Source organism: Protopterus annectens, chromosome 4.part1 (assembly GCF_019279795.1).
Source record: "Protopterus annectens isolate FY-2018-M chromosome 4.part1, PAN1.0, whole genome shotgun sequence".
Taxonomy (NCBI): Eukaryota; Metazoa; Chordata; order Ceratodontiformes; family Protopteridae; genus Protopterus; species Protopterus annectens.
In genome coordinates, this window is record NC_056734.1 from 147,752,856 (window position 1) to 147,766,272 (window position 13,417).

Here is a 13,417-nt window from a genome sequence, read left to right on the forward strand (position 1 = left end):
TTACTGTTGCTGTTCTCCATTCTGCCAGAACAAGGCCAGTGCTCAGGCTATGGTTAGTGCGCCATGTTGTTCCACTAGTTCTTGCTTTAAATTGTTTAGTAAGCATCCTGGTGTGTTATCTGGTCCCATAGAGGCCATGATTTTTGATTTTCAGAGTGCTTGTATGACCTGTTCTTTGGAGATGAACTAACTCCAAAAAAACACAACACCTTCAAGCCTGGCTTGGCAGTGACTCCAATGATGAATGACACCAGTAGATAGTGCAAAAGTGTTTAATATTCCAGTTTGAAGTAACACAATAACCCAGTCATGCGCTTTCATCCAGGAACCCTGGACTTTATCAGAACTAATTACTCAATCAAATAACAGTGTTTAAATACTCAGGACAACCAATCGTTTCACAGATTCCTGGGTACATAACTATTATTAAAATGTTGACCATCAGATGTCTCATGTCCATGACTCTGGGGTGGGGGCTTGTTATTCAGGCAGCCAAAGGGAAGATGGTTCTCATAGGTTCATAGGCACTTACTAGGCTAACGACCACAAGGGCCTTTTTATCCCTAGCCATGCATCCCAAATCTCTGACGAGTTCTGATACCTTTGATAGGTGTAAGCATGGGCCTGGGAGATGAACCATTTACAGGTAACCTGTCTGCATTGGAGTCATAGGTACTGACTGTGTTCCCAGGTCCCTTGTTGTCCTTAACAACTGTGGATAAAGGGGTGATCATGATGACATGCATATTGTGATACTTATGTGGTATGTGCTATGATTCTCACCCGCTGCTTGGTGTCAGTTTCTCAGCAGAATGAGCTGCCATCCTTACCCTGTCATAGATGAGCTTGCAATGTCCATTCTTTCCCACCCTCCCTGGTAGTACTCTCTGGGGCCTGGGTTGCTAATCATGGGTTGGCTGGGTTGTAGCTGGTGTTTCATTTCTCTCTGCTCTAGAGCCAGTGACATGCAAGCCTTCTTAGCCTTTTTTAAGAGTAGGTTACTTACTGAAGATAGCAATATTTATACGATGTATTCGTGATTGATCTGTATTTACCCCCTCACTGCTTCATGTCATGTTTAACTTCTTTTGTGTATGACATACCTTTCCAGATGCTGCTTCTGTTTCCTTTGATGAGAAGAATGCCTGCTGTTCTTTGAGATTCTGTACATAGTCTTAGATGCTTAACTCCCTGAAAGCCCTCCCTCAAGAATAAAGGACAAAGCCAAAAGTAATGGTTGGGGCAACAAAGATCCCACATTGGGTACACTGTTTAAATATTACCATGATTCCTTTACAGACTTAGAGCAACACATTTTGCTTCAAGATACGTTTTCTGAAGCATCAGAAGTACGGAACCGTAGTGTTTGGCATTACTGAGAGAATGGAATTCTGGGTAAGTTACCCAAAACTGAGAGACAGGGCAAAAATATCAGGAATATTTGAGAGCTGTTGTTGAAATGCACGAGTCTTGATCAGTCACTATTTTCTGCCACAAGAGTGTATTCAGGAAAGTGGGCAACACATGTCCCAAAGAGAAATAAAATATGAAAAAGTGTGTTGGAACTTTTTAAAACAAAAAAGAGACATTGGAAATTAATTTTGAAGTAAGGTTCAGGCTGGCTAGAAATGTCTTACTCAGCAATGGCCTTGACATGAAATGCTTCTTAACATGGAGAATAAACAAGCACTCCCTTAGTTGTTTTTATTAACTGGGTAAACTGCTGGCACAAGTGCCTGCTTTCAGAGCAGCCTGGGTTCCACTGCCTGGTTAGTTGACTTGTTCAGAGATGCACAGCTAGCAAGTGGAGATTGTCAGGTACACAGCCAGGACAGGATAAGTTTTGCTAGACGCTCACTGCCTTAATCCTGTATGTTAAACTGCCAGAGTAATGTCTTGCCCTTTATATGTTGAAAGTATGCAAACTGCCAGACTGTCTTTCTCTTTATATGTTGAAAGTATGACTTTCCAAGCGGTTTCCTGTCAACTGAAAAACAATTGATTTTATAACTGTGTTTGGTTTCATATTGTGACATTCCTAAGCCTTCCACTGAAGTGCAGATCTACTTTGTGTAATGTAAATGAGCCCAGTTTTATTTTACATATATTTGCATTCTTTACTGCAACCTTCTGAAGAACCCCTGTGTCATCTTCCAGTGGTTTTCAAATTGTTTGGGGAAGGGGGGGTGGGGCTAAGGAAAAAACATCAGATCTCTCAAGTATCTCTGCATAGTACAACTGCTCTGACCACATGAAATTATACTATATATTTTCATGTTTAAATCTGTAATAAAAACACAATGACAGACATTTAAAATAGCATTAGTAAAACAGCAATAAATAAGGGAAGCTTTGTAAAAGCAAAGAATGTTTGACCACTATGTGTGTCAGGCTTTTTGTACTACTGGAAGAACGGCTCCAGCTTTTCCTCATACCAGAACATCTTTAAGGATTTCACTCTGAAAAGATTAGGTGGTAACAACAGGATGGTCAGTACAAAATACACTAAAGACCTTTATTCTTCCCTTAAGGGTTTCAGTGCAGCACCGTGCTGAAGTCCACATCTGTTTGCTAGCTGTAATGTATAGTATTTTCCCTGTTATGTTATGGAGGAAAGAAATATATACTTTTTCTTTGGATGTAATGCAAACTGTCAAATATATGTTCTAGGCCTTTATCAGCAACAGTTATCCCTCCACAAAGGTGGAGCCACAACGGACCCCGGGAACTATCGCCCTATAAGCCTGACTAGCCTGGTCTGCAAGGCTATGGAATGCATCATCATGGAACTCATTAACAGAGAGATTGGGAACCTCCAAACCTTGGACCCTGCCCAGTTTGGCTTTAAGGGAAGATCATGCCTCCTACTTCTTTGAGATGGTTATCAAGTCATTAGATGAGGGAAAGGATGTCCACACAGCCTACGTAGACCTCGCAAAGGCTTTCGACACCATTCCCCATTCTAGTATTATAGACAAGCTCACCAGCTTGAACATAAACCCCTACGTCACGAGATGGATTGCCAACTGGCTCATGGATAGAACCCACATGGTGAGAGTTGTAGGCTCTACATCCGACTCTAAACAGGTTACAAGTGGCGTCCCCCAGGGCTCAGTGATAGGACCCCTCCTGTTCAGTATATACTGCTCAGAGGTACAGGCAAGCATAGGAACATTATGGCTGACCAAGTTCGGAGACGACTGCAAACTAGGGACCATAATTGATTCTCCGGCTGATATAGACACCCTCCAGATGGGTCTCACTGAGACGGATACCTGGTGTCAAAATCATAGCCTCAAGCTAAATGCCAAAAAGTGCATAGTCATCCCCTTTGGAAAAAACAAAGTACCCATGAACTACCACATAGGTGGTAGTCTCCTAAATACAGAACATGTAATAAGGGATCTGGAGACCCAAGTAGATAGTAATCTCTCTTTTGATAATCATATTGCCAAGGTGGTTAGAAAATCCTTCTGTGTGGCCCACCTAATCACAAAACATCATAGAATACAACGCCCCATTTGGGATGTACCTTACAAGACACCTGCAACAGCTGGAAAGATCACAAAAGTACCTCACCAAGAAGATTACTGGCCTCAAACAGATGCCCTATGCAGCCCGACTCAAGAAACTCCAGCTGTACTCTGCTGCATACCGCTTACTCAGAGGTGATCTCTGCCTGACATATACAAGGCCATGTCCAACCCAGAATTGATGGACATGCTCCACCTAAAAAAAAACAAACCCCGGAGAGCCACACACTCTAGAGATATAAACCTCACCACAACGATAAATAGGACATGCTGGAGGGATAGATTCCTGTCCCAGAGACTCCCCATGCTTTGGAACAGGATTCCAGTGTACATCAGGCAGAGCCCCTCACTAACACTCTTCAAGAGAAACCTTGACGCGTGTATGGGAAACAGAAAATTTACCCCGGGGATCACTGCAGTGGCTCTGCTGGACAGTGGCGCAGGGAATTAATGGCTGTGCTGGACAGAGGCACAGGGAACTAATCTAAGGGGGTGGCGAAAGCCAACACATTCTGGTTAGGCTTATAAATGCCCTTGGGCAGATAGCCTAGTACTTACCTGTGAACCTATGAACCTATCGTGTTCTACCTGCTAAGCAGAGGTTCAACACAAAATGCACAGAGGAATAATATTATAACTGTGCATCTCACTGAAGCAGAAAAATTATCTAATGCATCTGTTGAATATCCAAAGGTGATCCAAATTATCTTTCCTGTGTATAAAAGGCCATATTGGAGTCTCCATCAGATTTCATTTTGAAGCTCTCTAGTACTAACAGGGTCAGCCACAAAACGCACCATAGACTGGTATCTTCCCTTCAGGATTTCAGTACAATAGATTGTTGAATTTGTCAGCACTCCGCACTGATTTACTTACTCCAAAGTCTGGTATGTCCGACAAAGCCTGTAACAAAGTAAAGATGTGCATTTTGATTTTTTTAAACACTATTTTTAGTTTTACTTAAGCTGTACTGACAGCTGAGCAAAGATGTTATGTAAATCACTGTTGTATTCTGCAAGCAATATATATGTAAGCACGCACACAAACGCCCTCTGTGAAAGCTGCATGTACTTAATTCAGAAAACACAGTATTCATGTCTTCAGTGCACAAGTGCAGTTAATGGAAGTGCTGTGAGAGTGTGCAGGAATCACAGGAAAAATACTTTCCATTTTTTTAATTGGTCACTTTTAACTGTTTTAAATGCATTTTTGTAGATTGAAAAAGAGAATGCATTTACTTCAGCAGTCAATGGTTGGTTGTTATTGGCAGGTTGGAATTGAGTGCATGTGAACTTTGTTGAGTGCTTCCATGAATGCACTAAAAACATGTTAACAGGAACTTTCAGCTTACATTTCTCATGGAATTTCTAACATACTCTGGAACCCTGGTTAAAAATAACTCCCATTTATGTTTTTCCTGTGAAAGAGAAGCTACCCATTTACTGTGTTGTACCTGAACTTCAGTTTCTTATCTAGTTTTATATTCTGCAGCTGGACCTCCTGGCTGCAGTAATGCACCCACCACCTTCCTGTAGATCACTTGGAAGTTAGAGTTAGTGTTCAGTGCATGCATTTCTTGTTACTATGAGTTAAATTAATATGTACATATGTTATGTGCAAAGACTAAAATATCAGTGCTATTTTCTGAGGACAATATTTTCTGACATAGCCATCGGTCAACAAAGTTGTTTTCTATGTATTTATTTCTGTATTGATTGATTTATATTTCAGAACCAGTTCTTCATCAGCTGTGCTGACAACAGAGCTGTCCATAACAAGATCGGTGATGCAATTGCACAGAGGATATTAACTGCTTACAGGTAACTGTTACCGTAACATAATCCTTCATTACGGGATTGCATTGCTTTGCTGTAGTATATTTTTCTCTGTACTTCACAGCTCTTTCCAAATTTTAGAGGAAATCCTGGTCGTTTTTAATCAACATTTTGCATCTCCTATTGCTACAGTTTCTGTATCCAAATAATTTGAATCTAAAATAAAATGACTTCAAGCCTTCCTGTAACTTTATACACAGTAAGGAATGCTTTATGATGCTCTGCTGTTAGACTTTTATCTCTGTCAGCTGAACATAGTTTTTAAATGTTTTCTATACAAGATAAGCATTAAAAGAACACATTTATGATGTTAGTCTGATTTTGCTTGCTAAATATTAGCAAAAGATCAATGATCTCTATGCATATGTAATACAGACATGATTAATCATTAGCCCGACATGCTGTTCATCTAATTCATTTTTAAAGAGCTTTTTGTTTAACTGAACAAAACTAGATGGAAGTGACGTATCTGTGACTTGCCTATTGGAAATGGTATAGAAGATTTGATACTTTTCTGTTAAACCCCTATCAAGTCTTCGCAGCGCTATTTTATCATTTATGCAGGACTGACAAATGTGATGTGAAAAGATTCATTTTCATTAGGTAAGGTTAAGTTTTTCTTTTTGTTTGATTTGGCAGGCAGGCAGTACTGCAGACACGAATGTCTTGTCTGTTGCTGCACGATCGCAGGTTTTATAATGTGCAGAACAACTTTCGTTTGCATGTGACTGCTGACTGAATAAACCAGGGACTGTGAGCATTGCCAAGACTGATATTTTCAATGTCTTATGTTAAAAGGAAGAGAGATATGCCTAAAAATAGAACAATTCCTGAACAATAGGGACAGTTGAGAGGTCTGAGGCACTGTGTGATAACTCCTATAATTTTGTATACTTAATTACTGTGTGTTTTGCCGGTATTTCCACAGAAGCGAGGCAGCATTGTGACTGAAAGCTAACTAGGTAACAACACAGACCAGTGAAGCAGTCGTTCTACACAATGTCACTTCACATGTGGGAAAACCTACACAAACCTTGTGGTGTGCAGGTAAAGGACCAACAGGAAATATTAACACTGGTTTCCTATAATGGTTCCACAACTACAGCTGAAAGGGCTACAAAAGCAAAGTGCGGTGTGTCAACAATATTTGACTGAGCAACATGGACTTTCTTTCACTGGAGAAAATAACAGGAGACAGAGGACGGAAGGTGGGGGGGGGGGGGCACATTTCGACACAGATGAAGGTGCCCAGGCCATGTTTTGGGACTGCTGCTAATCCATGACATTACACAGGGGCTGACAATCAATACAGGACCGACCTTCACCTACCTCATTTTCTTTAAACATTATCAGTCGTTAAAAGACTTTGACCAGTAGTCCCTGCAGTAATACACATACGTAGGTAAAAACAAAGTTACCTGACAAGCAAAGCACCCTCAAAACGAAAAAATATCAAAATGTAGTCCAAAAGTGAGGAGTGCACCAGGCTGCAAATAAATCTCACCAAATCTTCCACAGACTGTCCTTTATTAAGACAAACAGGTATAAAGATAGACAGGTAAGCGCTTTCGCGTTGGTGTAACGCTTCTTCAGACCTTTAAAGATGTATGAATAATGCATCCCTTTATATACCATAGTACATTGCACCTTAATTGATTAAAGACCACAAGGTGTAATTGATGTAGTTAATGATGCTTACAAATTCAAACAAGTCTGAGTATAAATGTCTTACTAAATTCTACAAAGCTTATGAAAGCACATATAGTAAACTTGTGAAAACACACATAAATAGACTCATGAGTTAAAAACACATATGTTAAAACATATATTAAAACATATATTAAAAACATGTATATTGAATACATAATATAAATGTGTAGAATTCAGTGGTTCAAGGGTCTACTGGCTAGAAAGGGTTTGAGGGATATCTTATCATTGAGCCCATAAAAATGGGCTTGTAGCCTAAGAATCCATTTGTTCTCTATCCCTTCTGTGTGGCTTTTAATGTTACAAATACGTAAACAACATACTCAGTTGTACAATGTTGTATGCAATACTGTGCACACTTGCCGATCACTCACCTAACAGAAGTAACTTCAGTTGTCAGCAAGCATCCCTTTTGTCTGTTTTGAGTTCTCTCAATTTCTGCAAAATCCTTCTTGTTCGTTGTCCCAACAGCTGTAGCGAATGTATAAGAAGAAGCCAGTGTTACTGAAAAACCGGCAAAAACAGCAGCGCAGACAGGTAGAGGTTTAACGGAAAAGTACCAAAGATTTTATAGATAGCCTGTCCTTTATTTCAATAGTATACTTTTTTGTTGATGCTTGATTGACTAGAAAACTTTACTAGCAGGCTGTCATGGCCTTTATAACAGATTATCATGTGCAAGTCTTTTCAGATTCTGTTTGGATTGGAATGCTTGTTGTTTTCATATATGCCATTGTTTTTAAGCCTATCTGAAGCTGATGCAGGCACATCAGATAAGAATCTATGGAATTCAGAATAATTATGTAATTAAAATAGTTTTTGTATTGTCCCACTGATGGAAAAGAAAGTGACTGCATTATTTTTTTTGTCTGCAATTGAGCAGATCAGGTATGTGCAATAGCTGTAATAGCTGTTTAGCGGATATCTTCTTTTTAGTGTTTCCAGCATAGACATTCCATTTTGCAAATTAATTTTGTTATATTCCGAGTCCTCTTCCCTCATGTATGCCAGCCATCATCTTCTCCTACTACTCATGTCAATTTGTTCTCTCATTGGAAGAGGTGCTTTAGCTGCCATTAGCATAGGGTTAAAGAAGACTGAAGGGACCGTCATCCATGCAGCAATGGAGAATAATACATTTTCTGAATAGCCTACCCCCTACCCCTTCATCCTTAAATGCACTAGGCTTCATCCATGCTTGTCCATGGAGCTGACTTATTGTCATTGGATGAATTATACCCCTCAACCACTAGATAGAACATCTTGGTGGAAATTACCATACTAAATCACTCTTAAACCCATTTAAATTAGAGAAAAGGTTATGTACATAGTGGAGACTTACAAGACATTAAAATGGATGAAATGCCCCTCTGGTTCCACGTGGTGATCCTATTTAAGTACCCCTTATTCCCTGTTTTGCTCTGTTGCACCTAAAAATCTGTTTTTGATAGTCTGTAATTAATAGCAGTATTACACACTTCTTTTAACTAAAGTCCTCATATTTTATCAGTTGCGAGTTACTAGTGTCAGTATTTTAAGTGCCCATGGTTTGTGGCCATTATGGATCATTTTTGTCTTTGTCCCTATCTATGTATACAAGATGTTGAGAACTATAACCACTAAGCCGATTCCTTTACCAGCCTTGAGAAAAGTGGCTATAGGAACCCCCCATCCTCCTATACATATTTTCATGTCTGCAGACAGGTACCTTACAGTGCAAGATGGAGGCCCCACTTTACAGCTCAGCGCTTGCTGGAAAAGGGACCCTGTCCAGAATGAGGAACATGAAAGAGAATTGGTTCTTTTTGACCTACAACTATAACAACCCTTTCTTGATCAGCAAGTCCCTACTTAGCTGTTGGTTTTTAAAAGTGGCATATTTTGATAAAACATGTTTGTCATTTAAAGCAAAGGCTTGTTTCTAGTCCTTAGTCTATTAGAGGGTTTTGAGAAATGCAGCCTGCTATCTTGTCTTACCCTAGAAATCCATTGGTAATTGCCTTCCTTACTCTGCCCCACTGCTACAGCATCAAACCAACAGTCATCGACTGAAAAGCAAATGACGGAAATTCTAAGGGTAAAAGAAGAAGTAAATACAGGACAGATTCTCCAAAATACTGAAAAGCTTTAATGGTTTCTCTGAATACATTTAGAGAAGGGATGTGGCATACTGAGTGACTGTTCAAAATGTCAATCAGTGAACTGAGGCAAAAACAGATACATGTTAAAATGTGTGTCTGTTTCGTTTGCAGGTCTTGCAACTCTGTCTGAATATAGCAGTGCAGTGGCTATTCATGGCAGATTCACTTTGAGCAGCTGTATGTGTGGAGAAGTAATGATGTCTTAGTTAAGTTACCTAGATGTTCATTAGTTATAAATTCTTTTTATCTGAAAAAGAATTACCCGTTTGTTTGCCATTATCAGTCACCATGTTGACATCAGACCTGATATTGTTGAAGATTCAGTTTGAATTGCTCTGAATTAATGTAGGCTCATCTATCAACTGCTGTTTTGATACAGACTAGTGATAAGGTAGTGAAAAATTCTCTTCCTGCCTCTTAACCTCAGGGATTTTAATTCTGAATGTTGAAACTGATAAAGAAACCATAGGTAAGAGAATGCTGCCCATGTTCTTTATGTTTTCAGGCAATGATCAAACAGGCTATCCTTGCTGGAGATTTTCAAGGTTGTGCTTCCTGTCTGCTGCATACAAGTTGTCAGTTATCCAGCTCCTCCAGTCTCCAGCCTGACCTCTGCAAAATAAGGATACTTCTTTAACATCTCACTTGTACATTTCTTAAATGTCTTGTTTTTCGGCCTTCCTTCTTTGTGTGTGTGTGTGTGTGTGTGTGTGTGTGTGTGTGTGGATACATACATATATAATATTCTGTCATTTGTCATGCTGTTTGAGCCTAGGACATTGTCATTGTTGTGTATTAGGGAGTGGCGTAGTGTTTTCTTCTGAAATTCATTAGTTGTACCATTTGAAATACCTTTCTGAACTGACTACTGGATATTTGGGATCCATTAAGCTGTCATGGCAAAGCTGTACCCAGTTATCCATGTAAATGATGTAATGCTACATCCATTCTACAGTGTCACAGTTCATTTTCTTGTGTGTGTCTGTGCAGCCAAGTCTCCTGTGTGCTGTGGCCACCTCTTACATTTGTTAAGTGCACTTCTGACCCCTTTTTCATTTGGTAAGTGCACCTCTGCCCCCTTTTCTTTTCCCGTTACCCTGGCCTCTTGGCAATGCTCCTTATCTGTGCTATCTGTTATGCCATGCACGACCCCACAGAGGGCTGTGAGATGCACTGTTAAAAATTTCCTTCATTTCATTTTTATTGGTACTTACCAGTCATTCTATTTCAGATCCTTTCAGACACCATTGGTACATATTGTCTTCTAGAATCTTCCCTCTTTGACATGATTTGTGCCTGTCTACCTAGGAAGTTCTTGACAGTTAAGGTCTCGGTTGTGTCTGTTGATTTTTGACTACTGAAAACAAATTAAAGGTGCCACATGCCACCTTGTTTCCCAGTTCCCAGCTCTTTTCTTTTAGTTTTAATCAGTGACCCCTGTTGATCTGCTGAACAGGTCCTTATCTCAACCTACTACCACTTTCTTCTTCTTAATTCTGTTATGTACTGTATCAGTTTGCATTTTACAGTCTGTCATCAGGTGAGCACCTTTTGGTTATGGTGCAGGCCCTAGGATTCTTGCATGCAACAGAGACACGGGACCTTTGGTGCAGTCCAAGTGCAGGGATACCTGAAAAAATGATGCCCTTTAGAAAAAGGAGTGTATATTAATGTAATGCACTCCAGAGGTCCGGTTCAGAAGAAATAATTTAGCATTAATTGCCTCTTGAGCTTCCCCCATCTTCATAACTCTTATTTATTTAATTAACATGTGTTGACTGAGAAGGTTTGACTAGGACAGAGCCTGTTTTCAGCAGAGGCCTGGGGAGAAACATTCCAGATGGATGTCTTTGGAATGTGGGAGGAAATGGGAGCACCAGGAAGAAACCCACACAAATGCAGGGAAGATATGCAGACTGCGCACAGAAGCCACCCCAGAGTCGAACTGGAGAACCTCTTGCTTTGAGGTGACAGTATTATCCCCTGCACCACTTCTTATTAATTAATGGTGCTTACCAGCTATGTTTAACTGTTTTCACCTGAGAAGAATCAGCTTATCCATGAAGATGTCTTTCCATATCTTAACAGGCGCTACTACCTAAAAAAAACAAAAAAACAAAAATCCTTCATTATATTTTACATGACCCACCACACTCACATTGTCTGCCATTATTCCACACTTGTCGCTATGTGCCTTAAACCTTATCTTTCATAGGATCATAGGAGACTATTAGGCTAATGGCCCTGGGGCCCTTACAAGCCTAGCCAAGAGTTTATCCCTGAAACAAAACCTCAGTCAGCACCTGTTGCCCCTGTCAGTGAAGGACACAGGTGGAACCCCTGGGACAAATTTTTAGATTCCCATCCACTCATCAAGGTTGTGCTTGAAGAGGGTCAGTGAGGTGCTCTGTTTGATGTGTATAGGAAGTCTATTCCAGAGACAGGGCAGCATCTGGGAGACAAACCTGTCTCTCCAGCAGGTTTTGTTGATGTCACATATTAGATTCAGGCCTTTCGAGCGGGTAGTGCATGAGGAGTTAGACTTACGGATATGGAGCATCTGTAGTAGGGCAGGGTCCGAGATTGCCTTGTAGTCAAAATACAGATCACCCCTGAGCAATCTGTATGATACTGAATGGAGGGATAGTGATTTGAGCCTGTCCATATAGGACAGGTGTTGGAGGCCATGGATTCGCTTTATGAGGTATTTCAGTGGCCTTCCCAGTTGGTGCTGATGTTTGGAGAGATACATACCAAATGGGATGTTATACTCAATTATTAGTCTAATGAGGGATGAGTATAGAGAGCTAATAACCTCCTTTTTTCTGGATGCAGTCCCTTTACTTATGAGATGAATCAAGTAAAAGGCTTTTCTGACCACTGTCGCTACATAATGGTCGAATGTGAAGTTATCAACCTTGAGTACCCAGGTCTCTCACCAGAGGTTGTGTGCTTAGGGGGTTGCCACTGATGTGGTAATCAGAAGGGGCCATTTTTTTGCCTAATGGTATGACACATTTTTTTGCATTTAGCGTGAGGCCATGACTTTGGCAGCAGTCATTAGTTGCTGTGAAACCCTCTTGCAGTATGTTAACATCATTTGGGGAGTTAGTAACAGCACCCAACTTGCAGTCATCTACAAACTTGGTCAGCCACAGGCCTTTTGTCTTTGTCTGGACCTCTGAGAAGTAGAATTCAAACAGTAGTGGTACCAGGACAGATCCCTGGGGAACTGCACTAGTGACAGGTCTGCAATCAGAGGTGGAGGCACCTGTTTTGACTTTGAGGGTCCTGTCAGTGAGCCAGTTGGTCACTCATCTGATGAGATAGTGATTTACTCCCCGTTGTGCTAGCTTTTCAATGATGCCCGAGTGGGGAATTGTGTTAAAGGCCTTGGCCAAGTCAAGATAAGCTATATGCACTGACTTTCCCCTCATCCAGAGCCTTAGTGACAGTCTCAAAGAAGTCAACGAGGTTCAGCAGGCAAGATCTGCCATTGACGAATCTGAACAGCTATATTTCCTGATTTCATATTTGCTATTGTAACACTATTTCCCCAATATGATGATCATCATATTTTTCTCACACATGCACTCAGGATTGTTGGTGTGCTTTTTCTAGAATTCAGTGGAATGGTCAGATTGTGTATGCCCCCCCCCCCCCTTTCCATACCTCTCACCTGCCTATGATTTTATAGACTGTCCCATATTTTCTCGTATTTTTGCACTGTTGTCCTTAGAAGTTTTCATTTTCTGGTGAATTACTGAGGCTTACATAGTCAGCAATGCCAGACAGGCAGAGATTCATACTTAGTGTTGTTCAGCAAATGCATTTCGATGTAAATCCCATTGACCTGTTGAATTTGTATATAAATTATAGTAATATTTTAAAAAATGTCCCTGATTTTGGTCTTGTTGTTCAATTACTTGCTTTGCCCAGAATTCTTAAACAAAAAAATTGAGAAGTATACTCTCTTCCCACAAGATTGCTCAAAAATGATCACCTGATCAGATTGTTTACATGCAACGTTCACATAATCTACATTAAGTTTACATGCAACGTTCACATAATCTACATTAAGTTTACATGCAACGTTCACATAATCTACATTAAGTTTACATGCAACGTTCACATAATCTACTCAGTTCTAATAATAACAACAAGTCCAACCTCTGACAAATAAAATGACCTATTTATTCAG

The 13,417-nt window shown here is 40.2% G+C and overlaps 1 protein-coding gene across 1 annotated transcript in view; it reads left to right on the plus strand.

The window, feature by feature from the left end:
• The window catches only part of PLD1 (phospholipase D1), a 1,505,857-nt gene that overhangs the window by 1,010,184 nt on the left and 482,256 nt on the right, over positions 1-13,417 (plus strand). Inside the window, exon 21 of the mRNA XM_044070047.1 lies at positions 5,265-5,353. Within this exon, the coding sequence (XP_043925982.1) occupies positions 5,265-5,353 (89 nt within the window). The remainder of the gene's footprint in view (positions 1-5,264; positions 5,354-13,417) is intronic.